The sequence below is a fragment of the Antennarius striatus genome, chromosome 23, assembly GCF_040054535.1.
Source record: "Antennarius striatus isolate MH-2024 chromosome 23, ASM4005453v1, whole genome shotgun sequence".
Classification (NCBI taxonomy): Eukaryota; Metazoa; Chordata; class Actinopteri; order Lophiiformes; family Antennariidae; genus Antennarius; species Antennarius striatus.
Genome location: NC_090798.1, coordinates 6,786,366 through 6,806,511, shown reverse-complemented (window position 1 = coordinate 6,806,511; position 20,146 = coordinate 6,786,366). Strand labels below are relative to the sequence as shown.

The 20,146-nt window shown below is 42.5% G+C and overlaps 2 protein-coding genes across 11 annotated transcripts in view; one reads left to right on the top strand and one right to left on the bottom strand.

Annotated features, from left to right (window-relative positions):
• The window catches only part of tdrd7b (tudor domain containing 7 b), a 17,963-nt gene extending 8,236 nt beyond the window's left edge, over window positions 1-9,727 (bottom strand). The window contains exons 1-7 of one of the 3 annotated variants that reach the window (XM_068307716.1): window positions 9,529-9,727; window positions 5,547-5,753; window positions 5,258-5,402; window positions 2,278-2,485; window positions 1,265-1,347; window positions 879-1,087; window positions 52-426 (exon numbers count right to left, since the gene is read on the bottom strand). In XM_068307716.1, coding sequence (XP_068163817.1) covers window positions 52-426; window positions 879-1,087; window positions 1,265-1,347; window positions 2,278-2,485; window positions 5,258-5,402; window positions 5,547-5,753 — 1,227 coding nt within the window. In that variant the 5' untranslated portion in view covers window positions 9,529-9,727. Of the gene's footprint in view, window positions 1-51; window positions 427-878; window positions 1,088-1,264; window positions 1,348-2,277; window positions 2,486-5,257; window positions 5,403-5,546; window positions 5,754-6,671; window positions 6,745-7,024; window positions 7,425-9,528 lie in introns of those variants that run through there. The other 2 variants (XM_068307714.1, XM_068307715.1) reach the window with 2 other exon arrangements.
• Window positions 8,522-20,146, top strand: LOC137590237 (dynactin subunit 1-like). Of its 8 annotated transcripts, none has more exons than XM_068307709.1 (32): window positions 8,522-8,674; window positions 10,299-10,364; window positions 10,460-10,654; window positions 10,872-10,953; window positions 11,048-11,079; window positions 11,513-11,533; window positions 12,108-12,131; window positions 12,912-12,998; window positions 13,365-13,517; window positions 13,721-13,744; window positions 14,159-14,356; window positions 14,516-14,720; window positions 14,808-14,886; window positions 14,998-15,157; window positions 15,294-15,398; window positions 15,583-15,774; window positions 15,862-15,978; window positions 16,060-16,212; window positions 16,360-16,520; window positions 16,650-16,818; window positions 16,967-17,035; window positions 17,232-17,444; window positions 17,532-17,693; window positions 17,847-17,978; window positions 18,073-18,198; window positions 18,306-18,448; window positions 18,519-18,685; window positions 18,880-18,998; window positions 19,084-19,279; window positions 19,360-19,433; window positions 19,522-19,611; window positions 19,682-20,146. In XM_068307709.1, the coding sequence occupies exons 2-32, from the start codon at window positions 10,323-10,325 to the stop codon at window positions 19,817-19,819; spliced, it is 3,828 nt and encodes a 1,275-aa protein (XP_068163810.1). In that variant the 5' UTR covers window positions 8,522-8,674; window positions 10,299-10,322; the 3' UTR covers window positions 19,820-20,146. The 8 variants fall into 8 exon arrangements, with proteins under 8 accessions (XP_068163810.1, XP_068163807.1, XP_068163808.1 ...); XM_068307706.1 differs by lacking the exon at window positions 8,522-8,674 and adding an exon at window positions 9,283-9,403; XM_068307707.1 differs by lacking the exons at window positions 8,522-8,674; window positions 12,108-12,131 and adding an exon at window positions 9,283-9,403.

Below are 20,146 nucleotides of genomic sequence, written 5' to 3'. Positions count from 1 at the left end.
AGCTGGATTTAACAATATCATTAATTGATGGATTTTCATTTGGGTACCAACTTTGTAGGTGTCCTGGAACAATTTGGGTAGTGCATGGGTCCACAGACCATTAGAGTACTTCACCAGCAGCTCCTCCAGCTTCAGCTTCAGGTCGGGGTTGAGAGTTTCAGGGGAGGAGGGAGGGCTGGGTGACGAGCAGGACGAAGGTGGAGACTGAGGTGAGTGTGAACCCAAAGCCGAACGAGACAGACGACTTTTGGGAGGTGTCTGCTGAGCAGGGGAGTGTGGGGGTTTGCTGGCGGGGGTGTTTGAAGCTGAGACAGGAAAGGAGGTGGAGTTGATATGAGGAGGAGGGGAGGGGGACGATGTGGCAGTCTGGTCTTTAGCAGGATAGAGCAGCAGCTCTGAAGGGTTGCTGCTGCAGGTTCTCTCTACCTGGAAGATGAAACAGGAGGTCTGATTATCAGCTAATAAATTAAAGATACTTTAATGTTGGTCAAACTATTTTAAAATATCAAAATCAACGCTCTACACCTAATATGAACTGATTACAATATATAATACAAATAAAAGCCATGTACCAGCAAACTGAATTATTTCAAAAAGACTTTCTTTGTCTATAGGTCATATATAACAAATAGATACAGTAAGTGTTTTCCCGATTCAAATCAATACAAATTATACCCGGTGGCAGACTGCGGTGGCAGAAAGCTACTTGCATCCCATATTTTGCAGCATATTCTATCACTGCAAAGTATTCTTTCCATTTACCATCAGCTGATGTCTGGTTGCCTTTCATTGAAACCACATTATTATAATGTGATAATAAAAGTCATAATTTCTGATCAGGTGAATCTAAAACAGGAACTACAGTAGAGAGTACTTACAGTACATATGTGTGTCCAGGTTTCCAGGTCTTTGATGGACTCGGTGGGCAGGTCCTGTTTGTACAGCTCTCTGTAGATCTGAGGCAGCTTTGACACCCAGAAGCCATTGCTGTACTTCCCCAGGATCTCCCTGATGCGACCCTGGACCTGCTGAGGGTTGTAGGACTTCCTTTTATCCAAGCCATGGCAAACATTGAGATTCAAAGGTGCTTGAGGAAAAACAAGAAATAAAAGAGCCTTGTAGACACATATTTAAACCAATATTTCACATTTTTAAGGATCTCAAAATACAGGAACTTCATTTAATAGAATTTAATCATCGATCAGGGTTGTATACACAGATTAAAAGTGTGTTTTTAGGATAACGAACATCATCTTCTACTTACAACTCGTCAATGGAGAGTTTTTGGAAAGGTGAGCATGTACCTCCTTCTGAAAACGTGATGGGAGGGTCATCCTTTTCTCTGACCTGCACAAAAGAGAGCAGAACAAGGAGGAGGTTTTCTCCCTGAAGAAAACTGAACAGAGAGCAGACTTATTTTGAAAACTATGAAAGTCACCATAAGTTGTCTGAAAATCAAACTCTAAAAAATCTCCACCCACTCATAAAGCTGTCTCTTGCTCCACCAGTCCAGAGCTGTGGGGTGTGAGCAAGAAACTCTTTTACATTTAGTTTCCTAAAGGTTCTATTTTCTGAAGGAAGCCAAATTAACACACATGAAATTACTTATCTTTCATTTGTCAAAATGACCGCATCAACTCTTGCCATGCACACACACACACACACACACACACACACACACACACACACACACACACACACACACACTGTATATGTAATTTCATGATAGTTCTGGCATTTTGCCACGTTCAAGGACCGTGAGCCGTCCCGTACTCACACACTTTGCAGTGGGAGATCTAGATGCATACACAGCGATGTGCTGATTCACTCTGTGTCTGTTTAAAAGCGTTAATCTACCAGAGAATAGAGCAGGGATTAGAAAGGACTCGCATCCCCCCCCCTGCTTTGGGCTCGTGTCCCCTGCCAGCACACCGGGCTTCCCACCCTGCCGTCTCACTGAGCCGACAGCACCGGGCTCCCATGATGACTGACTGAAAACTGATGTCAGTTGTTTAAACAGGGGATGAAGTGAATTATTCTTGATTCACTGTTTAAGCAAAGCTTTTCCAGTGACTAGAATGTTGCTCAGTAAAGTGCATACCTCCTCCAAGGCCAAAAGAAATCCTACGAATGACTGTTCAGCTGACCCATGCCCTCTATAATTTTATTTATCAGCATCCATGCATAATTTAATACAAAATAATTCCCATGATTCTGTGAAGAAAATGGTAAATTGGATTCAACTCCTTTTTGCGTGGAACCGATACCCTTACTCACCTTTCTGCAGCTGGGTTCCCCTTCCTGTTGTGCGCGTTCTGATTGGACATCTTGTTTGGATGTGGCCCAGTCTTGCCCTCTGACTGGCCATCCTTCATGTCCTTCGTCTGTCTGAAGTCTCCATGTCCTGACCCTCGGCCGCCGCCTCCTCCTTTACCCCCGCTCCGCCCGCGGTGGTTTGGCTGCCTCAGGGATGTTTGAGGCTTGGCTGTGTGGAGAAAGAAAGAGAAAGGGAAGTAAACCTACAGACTTTAAATACACAAACACTTACACACACACACATCCTGACTCAGCTAAACCTGAGGCTGACACAGGAAAGTGAGGCTGTCTGGAAGTCAAAATGTCAAACAGATCTACAGGCAGATGTAGAAACAGCAGAAATAATGAACGGTGTAGCTCCAAAAGGTGAGCCAATGAGCAGCAATCGCACATCGCATCACAATTTTAAATATTCAGGGACCACAAACGTGACCCATTCCTGGATGGAAAAAATTCTTTAATTTATCAACTTACAGGGGACGAGAGGTTTTAAAGGGAAGGTCAGAGAAAAGTGGGATAATATTTGACACATTCTTGTGATGATGACATCACTCAACCAGCAGACACAATATCCCCAGACGCCTGTGAAAAATGTGCAGCTTTGAGGGCTGTTGAGTCAGGAGAGAATATTCTGAATCATTTGTCCCTTCTTTTCAATTTCGGTTTTTAAAGCAGAGCGTTACAGATTGATTTTTTTGTCGTGGCGTCGCTGTAGTTTGTTCCCTCTGTTTCTGAAATGTGCAAAACATCGAGCATTTTAATATTGCATCATTCAAGCATGAGGTCACATTTTCTTCTCTATGACATCACCAAATAAACCCCAGTCATTTCCACTTCCACACCTTCTTTTCTCCGCTTCTACCTCTCACTGCCTCCTGTTTCTCTAATTATTTATCTGTGTCTTCTTAGGAGGATCTAGAACCCTCCTTCATCAGCCTTTATTTTTAACAGCCATTCATTATGGATTTCTGCATCTCATCAACTTTTTTTTTTCCTGTCTGAGACAATATGCTGCATATAATCATGCATCTGAGTCACTGGTAATCAATACATTAATGAATCCGTACAGTTAGTGAATCGATAAAACTTCCAGACGGATATAGTAAAGAGCGGAGGCACGAGCTTCAATCCACGCACAGATCAGATCAGATCAGATCAGATCAGATCAGATCAGATCAGACATCGCATCGTCTCACCGGCACGGAAACGCGGTTCCTGGGCTGTCTCTGTCCGAATGACGATATCCTGAAGAGACGCCGGGGGAGCGGAGCCGGATGGAGAGGATGGTTTGTGAATCAGCTGTTCCTCGTCTGTGGCTGGGTCTCAAATCTCAGCAGCCCACTCCCTCCCTCCTTCCTACTTTACCCTCCCCTTGCTCTGCCTCTACCACCTCCCACTTCCTCCTCTGACTCTCTGGGAACATTCTGCAGCATCACAGCCCGGTGAAGGTGTGTGTGTGAAATACAAACATGCAAACACGTTTCTGCACGAGTCCCCTGGTGCTGTGGTTCGTCTGATCGCGCATATACATTTTTTTTCTGTGTTCACAGAGGGAATAACGCCGGACGAAACATGATGTATTTTTACATGTGTAAACCTGACTCACTGCTGTGCGCATATGATTGTGACTTCCTTTGTGTGCAAGGAACTGCAGGTCTCCATAGAGCAACGGCTAAAACAGGCCAGCCATTCATCTCCAACCTGCCAGGCTGCACCGCGTGTGCTTGTGTTTCTTTGTCACAGGACTGAAACCGGCACAGACATCTTCTTGTTTTCTGCAGTGCTGTTATAGCCACCAAGTCTGGAAGGGTTTGGAAATTCTAAAGAAAAAGTGTGTTCCTGTTCAGAATGGATCCAATCGATTTTTATTTCCAGGTCACATCAACAGTGTTTACTTTGGGGAGCATAATAAATACAGTTTAACAGCGATCCAGACTTTATTTACTCAAGAGGGCAGGCATAGGCTATAATTGTTCTGTCATCAGAAAACCGACAGGAAGGATTTCATACTGCAATGACATCCAATCAGTGGCCCGCTGACCAAATCCAGACACTTTCTCTTCTCAGGAAGGCCTCCTTTTATTTGTTCCACCTTTTTGAACAAAGTCACAGCTACCAAAAAAGCATTGGCATCATGCCTTGCTGCCTTTTGTGTTTTACTTGGGTAGCGGATGCCAGACTAGTATATCTTCAGTCCCGGCTACACCCCCCCCCCCAATTCTGTGTTAGAAGCCAATGAAAGCTAGCAGACTTCTCTCCCCCTCCTGTTGTTGCCTTTCTGGGTGACATCAGGAGTTTTTGTGTCACACCTTATGCATTTTAGCTCAGTGCTGACATTCATCCATTGAATTTTAGTTTAGCTTTATTATAGAACTGTTCCTTTACAACAATGTCCTTAACAATGTAACAATGCACTGTTGTATTCCAGATATTAGATACAAACAATCACCCAAAACTGATAAGACAGCCATCAGTAGCTCTTCTTGCAGGGTTAAAGTTTAAACCACTGATCGCAGAGCTGCCAAACCAGTCATGATTACAGTCCATGTTTACTTTCACTTTCTTGTTCACTGAAATAGAGTGTTACTAAGATGACTTTCATGTCTTCAAAATAGATACACAAACAAAACATGAAGCAGATTTACAAATTAGCAGAAACTGTGATGAAACTCATGAGCCCGAAACAGTCGATGTGTGTGTTCTTCAGCAGCAGCTGATAAAAGGGACGGACTATAAGATTACCAGCGGTATGTGCAGCCTGTGGAACGGGGTTGTGGTTTCCTGGTGAATACTCGAACGAGATCGTAGCCAATAGCAAATGACTCTTATTCTTTTTAGCTCATGGTACAGTATATAAAAACTGAAACTCTGCATGTAAAATGTATAAAATATCTTTCAAGCCATTGATAAATTGGTTTACTTTGGAATTTCAAAATCTTACCATTGAGGACGAGGGGGGCAGCCGGCTTGACCCTCATCTGGGTGTTGACCAGGTGGGGTCGACCTGTCTTCTTGGAGCTTCGCTGACGAGCCACCACCTTGGCGATATGAGCCGTCTCATTGGACCCTGAGGCAAAACACACCGTCTGGAGAGAAATGATGTATATACAGTATGTGGATAGGGAACTGCAAAGAATAACTTTTTCATATGTAATTTTTAATCGTAGTACCAACTTAATTAGAAAAAATAGAGTAAGAAAAAAGTTGCCTAATAGATTGATAGCACACACCTCTCCAGAGCGACTGTGCTCCATGTGAACTAAAGAGGGCATGCTGGCTAGCAGCGCATCCAGGTGGTTATATCCGAGCTGTTTGTGAGGGATCTGCTCCCCGGTCAGCTCCTTAAACTCCGACTGCAGACGGGACATCGACATTCCTCCTTTGTTGGCCTGGAGGACGACCCGCAGCATTTTCTTCACCAGCTCCACGTCGGCCATCTGAGAAACACAAAGAGAGAAAACATGTCAAAAATAGAGTACAACCAGCTCAACACCTTTTACCTTGACAAATCACATTCTGACATTAGCTTTTGATCAGTGATTTTTACCCTAAATCCTTTTAAGGCAGGAAACAAGCCTGAGAGGTACTGCTGTCACTGCTGCAGAGGATCCAATGCCAAATTTGAGATCGTCTGCAATGAACTGAGTTCATGTCATGTGTCGCTATCTGACTGATTAGACAGGTCTTTTATCAAGTATTGATTACATTTTTAAAGTAACACAGTGTAATTTAATCAAATTAAAACTCTTGAAACACACTGAAACGTGAGCTCCAAGAGTTGACTAACTTTTTTTTTAAAAAAAAACGAGATCCCAGGTCTTTGTTCATCATCATATTAATTATTCATCTACTACTATTCATTCTCTATTAGCCAAAAGTAATGCTGCAGTTTCTGTGAAAATAATTTGGCAAAAAGAGCTTTAGTTATTAAAAATAAATGACTTCCCAAGACTTTGACACATGGCATCATTCCATCTTTCTGCAGAAACACCTTTTCAGCTTGTTGCAGCTGAATGCAGTTATACCGGCACAAGTAAATGCACCGGCTGCAGGAGTCCACCTTGTGAAATTTGCATGAAGATATTTCTGCATTGCAGAAAATATGAGCAATTAATATAATATTAAATATGGTGCGGAACTAGTTACAAGGGCGGCGTTGAGCTTGACACTTGTTGATACGGACGCTTTCTGAGGCGCAAACAGACGGGACAGGGAAACCGGGAATGACGTAACGTGTCATACAACTCCACACCCTCCACAGGGACCAAACTATTTGGATAGACTTTCTATTCACATATTCCGAACAAAAGTATCTGAATATTTTTTTAAGACTTAATAAAGCCAGCAAAATGTACCTGACCCGGCGTACGGCCTGTGTCGGTGAAGGAGCCGCACGTAATATCGAGTTAAAACCTTCAGCCATCTCCGGGAAAGCGGCTCGTCATGTTAGCTACAACATGACAGGAAGTCGATTAATGCTGCCTTCAAAATAAAAGCAGCGAGACTCGTCACCCGTGCTGTAATAGGGGTTTCAGACAAAAACGTTGTAATTCTGAAAGTCAAAACCAGAAGTCACGAAATGCGTCCTAGCTAGCTTGAAAGCTTTCGAACCATCTGAGAATGAACCAAACCTAAATACCGGGCAAAACTTTCCAAATATTGAGTGCTATTTAAAAGAATTAGAATAAAAGCTACAAAGATATTCTACCTTGTTCTTAAAATAAAGGGTTGGTGAAGTCAGGAGCCGGTTCAGTCGCTGCCAGAGCTGTCACCACCACAAGACTGAGCTGCGGCCGGAGATCTGCCCCCGGAGCGTCTGGCAGCCGGTCCGGGCACAGCCTCTCCTCCAACACCTGATTGGTCGGTCGTGCCGGGGCCTCCAGCTAGCCGCACATCAATATTCATCCAGGGGCCGTGACACAAGCCGGGCACATGTCCGCTCTAACCCATGATCAGCACTATTCACATCACTAAATGATCTCTAAATTGTTTTTAATTATATTGTCATTTAGTCAGTGCCAGAAGTGCACATATCCTATTACACAGATGTCTGTTTATTACATAGAGATTGTTCAGTTATATCCCAATCCCAATAATATTTAACGTCATGTAATCTCTGTCATCAACTTATTATTCCTTCTTTATAAACTTTAGGGTTTAGAGTTGGTTTTTTTACTGCCTGTGGGTCTGAGAGGACTGTAATTTCATCTGTGCTGTATGTCATGCATATGGTACATTTGGCTATAAAGTTGACTATGACTATGACTATATGGTATTGTATTATGTTGCCTGTCTTCAACCATCCCACCTTGATAACTGTATATATCCATCCATCTATTTTCTGTAACTACTTTCTTAACTACTTTTGATGGACTGCAAGGAACTGAAGCCTATCACAGCGGACACCGAGGCAGGGAAGCCCTTCCTGTTCATCACAGCGCTGAAATATAAAGAAATAAAGTATTCATTATCACACATAGGAGACATTCACGAGAACATGCAAACCCCTCACACAAAGGTTTTAGGTTTGCATTAACCCTGAAGTATGAGGCAAGAGTATTAAAAATTACTTCACCATGTTTCAATAATTCTCATCCATCGATAAATTTGAATGTAACTAAATAAACAGTTGTTCTATTTATCATTATCTAATTTAGGAATAAAATAAAACTAACCAGAATCTTAAGTACCATTAAAAACTCCATTTGTGGTGATGAAGGTAGATCATGCAGTAGAGAGTAAACAAAGTAAAACTACATTTCACACAATGCAGTAATTATGCCAATTTTAACTTTGACAAAAACGTTTTAAACAAAGTTAAAGTCAGAGCTCCTGTTAGATCTTACTTTTCACTTGGATAGTTTGATCCTTGATTAATTGGGTTATGTGGGTTTCATTTATTAAAAAGACTGATTTTATACAGTAACAGAGCAACAAGTGAAACATATTTTTCCATGCAACAGTAACGTATGTAACTTGAATAAATAAGAAATTCAGAGTTATTTAATATTAAAAGTAGTTAAATTTTTTTTTTTTTTCTGAGTTACATTTAGTTACAGTTATAAATTACATCTGGCCTTTTGAGGACAGCCTGATGGCCCTCGGTAAAATTGAGTTTGACCCCCCTGATAGAAGAACCGATACAGCCGCTAGGGGGCGCTAACTCACCCGTTTCTTCTTTTTTTGGCCTGTCAGACATCCGTAAACACCGGAAGTGACTTGTTATAATAGAAAACAATACCGGATTTTTAAGCTAGGTAGCAAAAATAAGAATAAGAGGATCTATTTTTTTTTTTTTGCATGAACACCCTGAAGAGTCACCATTATATTTAAAGACAGGTATTTCAGTATATGACAGGTAAGCATAAATGCAATATAATACTACTTCATGTTTGCTATCTAAAGATTGACATGGTTTGCTAAACCGATTGACCAGTTTTAATGTTAGCCACAAATCTAGTTTACCGGCCACTAACACAATTCTAGTGTCTATCTAAAAGTACTGGACAGATTAAAACACACGTAAAGTTGTTTTAAATGATGTTACTGAATAACTCGATTCTACTGAAGGTAAGTTAGCTGAAGTTAGCAACGCAACAACGTCAAGCGTAACAGCTAACAGTGTCGCTACCATTAAATTAAATATCTCGAATGTTAGCCACTGTCTTTGTTTGCATTTAGCTACGAATTGACAATGAAATTATCTAATTTATTACATCTTATGTCATAAAGCTGCGAAGATACAATTTGTGAAAGGAAGGGGAAACACAGCAATGTGTTTATAACATGCGTTAAATAAACTCTGTGTAATATATGCAAGTAAATATCACTATTTAAATCCATCAGAAGTGTCAAGCTAACATTAGAAAAACGAGTCCTTCCTTCATTCAAATGATCTGTGACGTGTCATGAAATGTCACAAACGACCCAGCCCTTAAAATCACATCCGAGTTTCTCTCCCTGGAAACGAGAAAGGGATGGAACAGTAGAGGAACAATTAACACATGAGCTTTGCTCTGGAATTGAAGGCGAAACGATTTCACTTGCTATAATGGCTTTGAGCAGACGACATTCGTATACCCCACGGGTGAGTTACACTCATGTTGAGAAAAAGTCTGATTTAGTTCATCTGTGTTGGTTTGTTCGATGCAGTATACATATAAAAAGTAAAGATTGTTCAAACCCACCCTTCAGTGTATATTTAAGACTCACCGGGTTGTATTTTGGGTCCTCATCAGAAGAGCGAGTTAGTCTGATTTGGGTAACTGTAGATGTCCTTCAGAGAACTTGAAGTTTTTGTTCGGTCAGTTAAACTTTTGTTCTCATCACCCTCAAGTTGTTTTTAGATTGGGTATTTTTCCTGAACTCTTGCTCCATTTCTTCTGCAATAACAAAATTCTGTGTTATATCCTCTAACATTATGCATCAGTAAACCTTTTCTATCCAACTTTCTGCCCTTTGCTTCAAAACTGGGAGGTGCTGTGACTTCACAGCCTCTGCCGCTGTATAAAAATGCAGTTCTAGTTTTGCATTGAATGAGCATCTTTGTTCAAGCAAGGCTGTGGTTTTACTTGTTTAATAGGAAGTCTCTTGTATTTCAGGACATATGACTGGGTGGACAAGTGTGTTTCTGTTTTTTTTTTGGTGCTGTAAGAATCTGTTTTCATTAAATTTGTTTTGATTCCTTAGAAGGCTGCTTATTGCAGCAGGGAGAATTCTGGAGAAGTTTTGGAGAATTTTTACATATAAATCAGTTTTTTTGTTTGGTTCTTTTTTATGCCTGATCCATAATATCAGACTTTTTCTGTTTTACATAATATCTCTAACCAATTTTAAGTAACTGAGAAATTCTCAAAACCATACATTTTCTGCTATGTAATGGCCTTGCTCCCTTTTGTAAGCAGTCTTCCTTTACTTTCTTTTTTCCACATGTCCACATCATTCTCTTACATGTCACTATTTACATTTCCCAAATCCTCCAGCTGACCAGTCCACTGATCAGCAAAATGAGCAGCACAGGAACAGTGGAGAGTGGCAAAGCTCCAAAGGTGGGTCACATTTACAATGCAGACAACCACTACAGAAAAAAAGCTAAAACTTCAACCAGTGTATAATTCCTGTCTCATCCTCTTGCCTCTTTTAGATTGGCTCTATAGTGGAAGTGATCGGGAAGGGGCAGCGTGGTACTGTTGCCTTTATTGGCGCCACCTTGTTTGCCACTGGGAAATGGGTGGGCGTCATTCTGAATGAGCCCAAGGGCAAGAATGATGGCACTGTGCAGGGAAGGCGCTACTTCACCTGTGAAGAAAATCATGGGATTTTTGTCAGACAGTCTCAGGTTTGTGATACCAATGTGTTTTGATGTGAAGTTGAACACACACTGTACAAGGCTGTGTGATTTAGCAGTTTTCTGCTATCAGTCTTTATGCTATTCTTCACTGATATGAAGGCATTGAAACTGTGCTAACAACCATGCAAAATAAAAGATTGTCACTGTGTCAACAAACCTATCCTGGGTTATTCATCTACACTGAACAGATGTTCTGTTTGTACAGATTCAGGTGGTGGATGACGGCTCCACTGCTACATCACCTGATACTCCTGAATCCGGCCCTGCAAAGACACTTAAACAAAAAGGTGAGTGTGAAGCACAGCTGTGTCTAAAATGAACGATTTTTAAGTCAAAGTCTATAACAAGAACACACAATATTTCTCAATTAATTTTTTTCAGACATTCATGAGACTCCAAAAACGACCAAGCTGGTAGGTTATCCTTATTTGAGCCTCATTACTTTTTTCCTCTGTCAGTTTCATAGTTTTTTGTTGTTTCCATGACTTGACTTTGAAGATCCTTCGGATCCTGTGGATTGCAAACACTGTGTTTTTGTTGTTGTTTTTTTGTTTTAAAGCATTTCATGAATTTGGTAATGATTAATGCTATCAATTTTACTCAACTTTGGCATGTCCAAATTTTAAATCTGTGAATAATTGAGACAATGTTAATCACTGCTGTTTTAAAATTGATTAGGTCAATTTTTAAGGAGTGGTCAAATGACCATCAAATCTCTCAGACATGTCCTTTGTTGTATCTCCTGACCAGCTGTTCTTTGTTGTTGCTGTTCACCTTTTCTTTATGATTCAGTGGAAATGAGTTTCTCCTTTTCCTCATTTTTGTTTTTGTGAATACCTTTTTCAGCTACCTGCCAACGTTAAGAAGGTAGAAATATTTAAATTCAGCACATTTGCCTGTGGCCCTGGTCGCTACTACTAAAATGGCTTTTCATCCTTTATATTAAAGTTACCCTTCTATGTGTTAACAGTTGCACTTGTCATGAATAAGTGTCATATTTTGCATTTTATTTTTGTTTGCTGTTGCTGAACGTCATATGTTTGTTTGCTCACTTTCTTCCGTTTACTTTATTATCTGGTGAAGGCAGCTATCATATATTTTGGAGATCATTATTTAGCATTTTGCACAGCATAAGGTCATCATAGTATTGTCTTTATCCCGCAACACAACAAAGTTTCGCCACAATGTGAATGCTTTTGCATGAGTCCTATGGCGTAATAGCTATTTCATTAAAATGGTGCATGCACAGGTTAAAAGTTCTGATCAGTGGACTTAAACTAACTGTTTATATGCTTCTTATTTGCTGCTGACATCTTATCCTGCCACTGGACATATGTGTGCGTGCGTGCGTGTGTGTGTGTGTGTGTGTGTGTGTGTGTGCGTGCACGCTTGTATCCATGTTCCTCTCTGCAACCTACCTCCTCCTCCTCCTCTCCTTCAGTCCTCTACTCGCCGCTCTGCCAAGGTGAGCCCTTCTACAGCAGACAGGAGACGTCAAACAGCATCAAATCAATGACTTACAACAGCAGCTCACCCCAAAACACCTCCTCATTTGAATGTTTGTAGCGTGCTGAGCTATTTAAATGAAGGGCACAGCTTCAGATGTTTGAAAAGCTTTCAAATGTCATACATGATTCCAACATTATAAGTACATAATTATCACGACACTACCATAGACTTGTTTGATAAGTATAATATTTAGGTTTATAATTATAGAATACACTTGAGAGGAAGAAAGCAGATTTCTGCAATCTCATGAAAGTTATCTGCTGTAGCTATAAAAGTGTTTTTTGGTGACATGGATGTGATACAAGTTTTTATCTACACATTGGAAAGATTTGGTCAATCTTTCAACATGGCTGACTACAGGTGGTGGTTGCTGGCAATATATTTCTGCTAATGCTTTGAATAAGTATGACGGTGGTGGTTGCTGGTTTAAGAGATGGCATGTTGTGATTAAATTTCATTGTACCTAAAATGAATCTATAGCATTGAAAGTAATTTCTTGTGATTATGATGTGCTTTTTAGTGGACACTAAATCAGGATGGTGAATGTTGATAGCATTTTATTTTTAATTTTCAGAAGATGGTTGTACTACTTTTCACTTATGAAACTGTCATATCCTTTATCTAATCAAAAACACTGTAAAAGTTTTGTTTTGAAACTTCAGACTAACTTTTCAGCTGAGATTCCAAAGTAATTTTTGAAACTACTAATCCAGTCCTTATGATCACACTGTGGCAGTGGAGCACCCAAGGTCGTCTGACGCCTGCCACCTCCCTCCCCTCCCTCTTGCTACGACCCTCCAGCAAAAGCAGCCTGCCACTGAGGGTAGGCTCTGTCACATTGGGGTATCTCACCTGTTACCTCACAGGGAGTGGTGATCTGCTTTATCACTGAACACTGGTGATTTGATGCCTTTCGGTGCACAGGTGCCGGCTCTACCACATATATGATCATAAAGCAGCATCTGTGTTTTCTCCCGGGAGATGTGTTTTATTAAATCACTGGTACAATATGTAGCAAGGCTTTTTTCCGCTTCTGCTGGTTTCACTGTGGGACAAGCTTTTGTTTTTATTATGGGGTTGTTAACAGACATTCAAATATTTAACACCTCACCATCTTAACTGTCTCCCACTTTTTTCCCTCCCTTCTTGATCTCCACATCCTCCAACACATATCGATGCTGGTTGTTAGGCATCCCGTGAGAGTTTGGCATCTTCTCTATCTGGCGATGTAAGCGAGGCTGGCCTGTCTTCCCACCAGGGTGCACTGGGGGCTCCTGTTGTCCCTCAGCCTGGAGGGTCACCTGCAGCAGCAGCAGCCCCTGTCGCAGCTACTCCAACCAAGGCGAGTCACTGACAGCTGGGACAGTAAACTGAAGAAAATATAGTCATAAAGACAATAATCAACATATTTCCAATGTTCCATTTCATATCATGAGGAATTTGTCAGAATATTACCATTGTAAAAGATTTTCAACCATGTCTCCATCTTGTTCATCTTTTTAATGAACTTGTTTCATTTCATCCATGTCGTTATTGTTCAACCAGGAGGAACCTGCCATTTCTAAGCAGGTAGAGTTTTTGTGTAATGGCTGCACGCATATCGATGACATCCGGCATGAGTTTACTAACAAACTCAAAAGGGCAGTACTACCCCAAGCACACTTTCTTAAAAGATAAATATGCTTTGGTAATGTCCTCACGGTGATGATGATGCATGGGTCTACTTTCCGGATGAAACTCTCAATTCTGCAATTATGTCTGGAGGGGCTGCACTGATCTTTCTTTCCCAGGCTAGGTAAATTCAGGTGAATCAATGGAGGAAAATAATTGGAAATTAATTTTGGGGCAGTCAGTTACATCTATAATATGTTTTGGTGTTGGAACCTAATCTCTCTGCCTTGAAAAAAACTATCCAGTTTATTGTCTAGATTAGCGTAACATTTTTCTCTTCTCACAGTACTTCCCTCCATGCATCCATTTCAGGAAGAGGAATCACTGCGTGCTCAGGTCAAGGACCTGGAGGAGAAGCTGGAAACCCTGAAAATGAAGCGAACGGAGGATAAGGCCAAGCTGAAGGAACTGGAGAAACACAAGATCCAGCTGGAACAGCTTCAGGAGTGGAAGACAAAGATGCAGGAGCAGCAGGCCGAGCTGCAGAAGCAACTCAAAGAGGCCAAGAAGGTATACGGAAATACCAAACACTAACAATTCATTAGTTCTTCTTGAGGTTTTTACATTTCAACATGGTTCATTTTCTAAACTTGGAATTAGTGAAACAAGCAGATCCACTATCAGTGTAGATAAAGGTTGTGATCTTCATTTTGTACTTCATCACACCAGGAAGCACGAGAGGCGCATGAGGCCAAAGACCGTTACATGGAAGAGATGTCAGATACTGCCGACGCCATAGAGATGGCTACTCTGGACAAAGAGATGGCTGAAGAGAGGGCAGAATCACTGCAAGTAGAGGTGGAATCACTTAAAGAGAAAGTGGAGGAGCTTTCTATGGACCTTGAGATCCTTAGACATGAGATTTCAGAAAAGGGTCTGTACTTAACTCACACATCCTATTCTCTACCGTTTGTCTTCCTCTGAATTTTCCTCTGTTATGTGTAATCTGTTTCTCCTGCAGGCTCAGATGGAGCCGCCTCAAGTTACCATGTAAAACAGTTGGAAGAGCAGAATGGTAGACTAAAAGAGGCATTGGTTCGGTCAGTCTAGTTTCCTTTAATTAAGTTTAAATAAGACATTATAAGGACTTCCCACAGTCTTTTAGCTGCCGGCAGTAATAAAACAAAACCTTTGTCCTTTTCTTTTCAAAGGATGCGTGACCTTTCTTCTTCGGAGAAGCAGGAACATGTGAAGCTGCAGAAGCAGATGGAGAAGAAGAACTCTGAGCTGGAGAGTCTGAGGACTCAAAAGGAAAAACTGCAGGATGAGGTCAAGCAGGCAGAGGCCACCATTGATGAACTGAAGGAGCAGGTAGAGTCAGCAAGAAACAAGATGAATATTAGTATAGATGCTGCTCAGCAAATTACGTTTCAGTTTACAGTGAGAATTTAACTGTGTGTCTGTGCATGCGTTTGTGTGTGTGTGTGTGTGTGTGTGCTTGTACCAGGTGGATGCTGCTCTGGGGTCAGAGGAGATGGTGGAGACCTTGACAGAGAGGAACCTTGATCTGGAGGAGAAAGTCAGAGAACTCAGAGAGACCGTCACTGATTTGGTTTGTACAGCTGGATTTATGAACCATACCTACCATAGTAGAACCTCTGACTTAAGTGTTTATGCAATGCAAGGATTAATAATTACATTCTCATGAAATGGCAAAATTGTGGATCGATTCTCACATTTGCTTGATGCTAAAGTTAATCAGAAAATGACCTGTGAGATTTTCCTCGCTACAACAGGAGGCTATCAACGAGATGAACGATGAGCTCCAGGAGAACGCCAGGGAGACAGAAATGGAACTGAGGGAGCAACTGGACCTGAGTGGAGCAAAAGTCAGAGAGGCTGATAAAAGGGTGGAGGCTGCCCAGGAGACTGTAGCGGATTACCAGCAGACCATCAGCAAATACAGAGATCTCACAGCCAGGTTACAGGTCTGTGAACAGGAAAAAAATAAAAGATGAGAGGCCATCTGGGCCACTTTTTGTGAGACTACATGTTTCTTTTTTCCTGTGCTCTAGGAGGCCAACAGGGAGCTCACCAGTCAGCAGAACGCAACCACCGAACAAGTTCAGCAACCTCCTGCTGAACTATTCGATTTCAAGATTAAGTTTGCAGAGACCAAGGCTTATGCCAAGGTAGGAACACCTCACCCTAGTGCCAGTAGAAATAACTGATGGAGACTTTGTTCTCGTCTCAAAATCTGAACGTGTCTCCAGGCAATTGAGATGGAGCTGAGGAAAATGGAAGTGGCTCAGTCAAATAGACAAGTTTCCCTCCTCACTTCCTTCATGCCAGACTCCTTCCTCCGTCACGGTGGAGACCATGACTGCATTCTGGTCCTTCTGCTCATCCCCAGGCTCATCTGCAAGGTATTAAAACAATACGTGCGCAGGTGTGTGTAGATGCAAACCTGATAGCTGATAGTTCATTAGTGCTTTGATTTTTCTAATCAGTCCTTGTGTGTGTGTGTGTGTGTGTGTGTGTGTGTGTGTGTGTGTGTGTTCTTGACACGTTAGGCGGATCTCATCAGTAAGCAGGCCCAGGAGAAGTTTGATTTAATTGGAAAGTTGGACGAAGGGCCCGGACTCAGAGGGCCGCGAGGAGAGCAGCGCAGTTTCGCTTCAGGACTGGTGTATTCCCTCAGCCTGCTGCAGGCCACCCTGCACAAATATGAACAGTAAGCACCGCAAATTCATCTCTCAGGCGTCAGAAATAAAGAATCACCAGAAAACCAAGTTGTTTCACAACAAAATGAATCCCTGGATGTTTTTCTGCCCTTTTCCCCTTCTCCCTGCTCTTGCTGTAGGGCTCTGAACTCCTGCGGCGTGGAGGTTTTTAAGCGAATGGGTACCCTCTACTCTGAGATGAGCTTCCATGAGCGCTCTCTGGATTATTTTATTGATCTGCTGCATAAAGATCAGCTAGATGAGACTGTTCAGGTGGAGCCTCTGACGAAGGCCATCAAATACTATCAGGTACCACAAGGCTAGTTTTACGTTGAATGACAGCTGTGTTAAAACACTCCCAGTGACAGAAGGAGACCACTCTATTTTCACAGCTAACATCAAACTCTGACTGAAGATCATATTTTCTTGAACTTCATTTTTCCATTTTTTCTTCCAGCAACTGTACAGCGTTCACCTGGCAGAACAAACTGAAGACTGCACAGTGCAGCTGGCTGACCACATCAAGGTACTTTTGGGGGTTTTTTTCATGCCAGTGTAAAAATCCTGGAGAATCCCAACAATGTAGCTCATAAAAAAGAAGAATATTCTTTAAGTAGAAAAAAATATCCCAATGAAAAAATGTGAGTTTCAAAGTCAAACCTACACAACAATACGGTAATAGGGATTCCAAAACCTAACCCATGCCACCCTATTCTCTCCAGTTTACCCAGACTGCCCTGGACTGCATGGGGGTGGAGGTGGCTCGTCTTCGGGCCTTCCTGGCTCCTGGGCAGGAGACCTCCGGACTCTCTCTCCTTCTAAAAGACCTGGACACTTCCTGTTCTGATATTCGACAATTCTGTAAGAAGATCCGCCGTCGCATGCCTGGAACAGATGTGGTCGGAGTTCCTGCTGCTGTCAGCTTTGGACCAGAGGTGTGGAACACATTTGCCATACCCAAACTATTAATATGTGTCCTTTTCTGTGAGCTACACGCGTTTGACGTATCATTTCATCCTGAGGTGTCGGAGATGCTGATGGAGTGCAGGCGCCAGCAGACCCGTGTGGTGGCTGTGCTTCAGGAGGTGGCTGCAGCTGGAGCTCAGATGGTGGCTCCACTGGCAGAACAGGACGGGCTCAATGCCCTCAAGCTAGAGGACATCGCCTGCAAGGCTGTGGAGCAGGTAGTCTGTCCTAATGCTATATTGTCATTTGTGAAATCCTGGTTGGGGATTATTGTAACCATGTCCTAAAGCAAGTCTTCTGAGAAAGTTGTTGACCTCAGAAAGAGGGAGCCGTTATATTTACTCTTTTAAATCTGCACTTTTTTCTCCTAGATGTATGGATCTCATGGTCAGAGTGGTCCAGAATGTCTGCGTCAGTCCTGTAGCTCCATCATGACCACCATGAACAAGATGGCCACAGCCATGCAGGAAGGAGAGTATGACTCAGAGAAACTTCAGGGCAAGGTGTGTTGATGCGTCAGCATTCACATAAATTAGCAGCAGTCATTTGTCACTTCTTTCTGACTTTAAATGTTTGACTATTTGATCATGAACTCAGGCTCCTCCAGTGGAGCTAAGAGCGTCCACCGTCAGGGCGGAGATGACCGACGCTGAGGGGCTAGGAGTGAAGCTGGAGGACAGAGAGACTGTCATCAAGGAGGTCAAGAAATCACTCAAGATTAAGGTGAAGAACTCATGTAAACCCCTCCCCAAAGTCCCCCTCAACCTTTCTCTGTGAAGCGAAGTGGGAAATCATCAGATTGGTAAGATTGATAAGCCTCTCTTCCACAGGGCGAGGAGCTGAGCGAGGCTAACGTTCGCCTCAGCCTGCTGGAAAAGAAACTTGACACCTCCACCAAAGATGCCGACGAACGGGTGGAGAAGATTCAAACTAAACTGGATGAGAACCTGGCGCTGCTTAAGAAGAAAGAAAAGTAAGACCAATAAAGAAGCTAACAGAGCTTTTCTTTTTCCTGCTCACTCACCTTCTTCGCTCTTCTACAGAGAGTTTGAGGAGACGATGGACGCTCTGCAGGCTGATATCGACCAGCTGGAGGCGGAGAAGGCAGAGCTGAAACTACGTATTAACACTCAATCAAAGATGACCATTGAAGGGCTGGTATCACGAGGCCCACCGGCGTCTGGAATCGCCTCCATTGTTCAGGGCTCTGGTGTGTGGCATCTTCCTAGCATCTCGAGATGTGTTTTACATGTCTTTAATGTCATTGTGCCACTACAGTAGGAGTAAATGTGTATTCCTACCAGGTATCAATCCGGTTTTGAGACCTTGTGATATGAACACTGTCCACAATCTGGGATAGGGAGGGTGAATCTCTCTCACCATCCTTCATTGTGTCTACAACAGGTGTGCCTCCGTCCCTGGCTGGAGCGATCCAGATAGTCGACTCCCCCCTCCTGAGGCAGCAGGTGGACGCTCAGAGAATGGGCATCAAACACCTTAAGAATGAAAATAACAGACTCAAGGTACATGAGTCTTGGTCCCTATACTATGTTGTGGGATTATACTCTTAAAATTAGTAATATTAACCTAGACTGTATTTTCCTCTAGGCTGAGAAGATGAGAGCTCAGTTGGCCTCCCTGCCTCCACTTTGCCCTCCAAAACTTCAACAGGTGACCAAAGATGGGACTCTGCCTCCAGAGGGGTTAAACACAGGCATCTATCGCAGGACTGAACAGCTGCTGGCAACCCTGTTGAAGCTGAGCGCAGACGTTAAAGTGGTTGACGTCACTGGAAAGACTGCAGGTGAGTTGAAGTTTTTAGGTTTTACCGTCAGGAGTGAGCGCTTACTGAGTGAGCCGGTTCTGGTTTTGGCTTTCTTCCAGTCAGCGCCAGCGCCCAGCTGCTCGAGCAGACGGCTCGACTGCAGAGCCTTAGTGATGCGCTCGACAAACTCAAGGTGACGACTTCGGAATCACATTTGATCGCTTTTGCACATCTGTGAGCTGATAGATGGACAAAATCACACGTTTTGGTTTCCGTTTCAGGGGGAGGTCGCTGAACATGTCGTCTCGTATCACCCTGGAGCAAAAGCCTCCTCCGACTTCGCCACCTTCCCGGTCTCCTCCTTCGTTAAGGTAAAATTCATGTGGACGTAATTGTGTAGAGTTCAAAGATTTCAATACTTCCATCTCACATGTTTCACAGGCAAAAGAAGAAAAACAGGGAGGAACCATGTTTGTTGGCCGTGTTGCCATTCCTTGCACACCTGGACAGGAACAAGTCCATCGCCTCGTCCTGTCCCAGCAGCAGCTGCAGCAAGTGCACAACCTCCTCATGGCGTAGTCCGGCACGCCAGCCGCTCACAGCCATGACTGACATCAAGAAAAATGTCTTTTCATTCCTGCCTCCACTTAATTTCTCCACTCTGTATCACTTTTGCTTTTCACTGTTCTCAGGAAATTCTATCCATTATTTATACAAGATATCGAACATCACTAATCAATTAGTGGCACATCATTTTCAAATGAAGTCTAAATGGTTTTGATGTGTCTGTGTCTGAAGTTTTTACGCACCAGTTTTTCAACTCTGGAAAATGGGAATGGGATGAGTCATTTCTACTGCACTTCCTTTGTCTTTTCTAATTGTAGTCAATAAATACGCTTAAGTCTC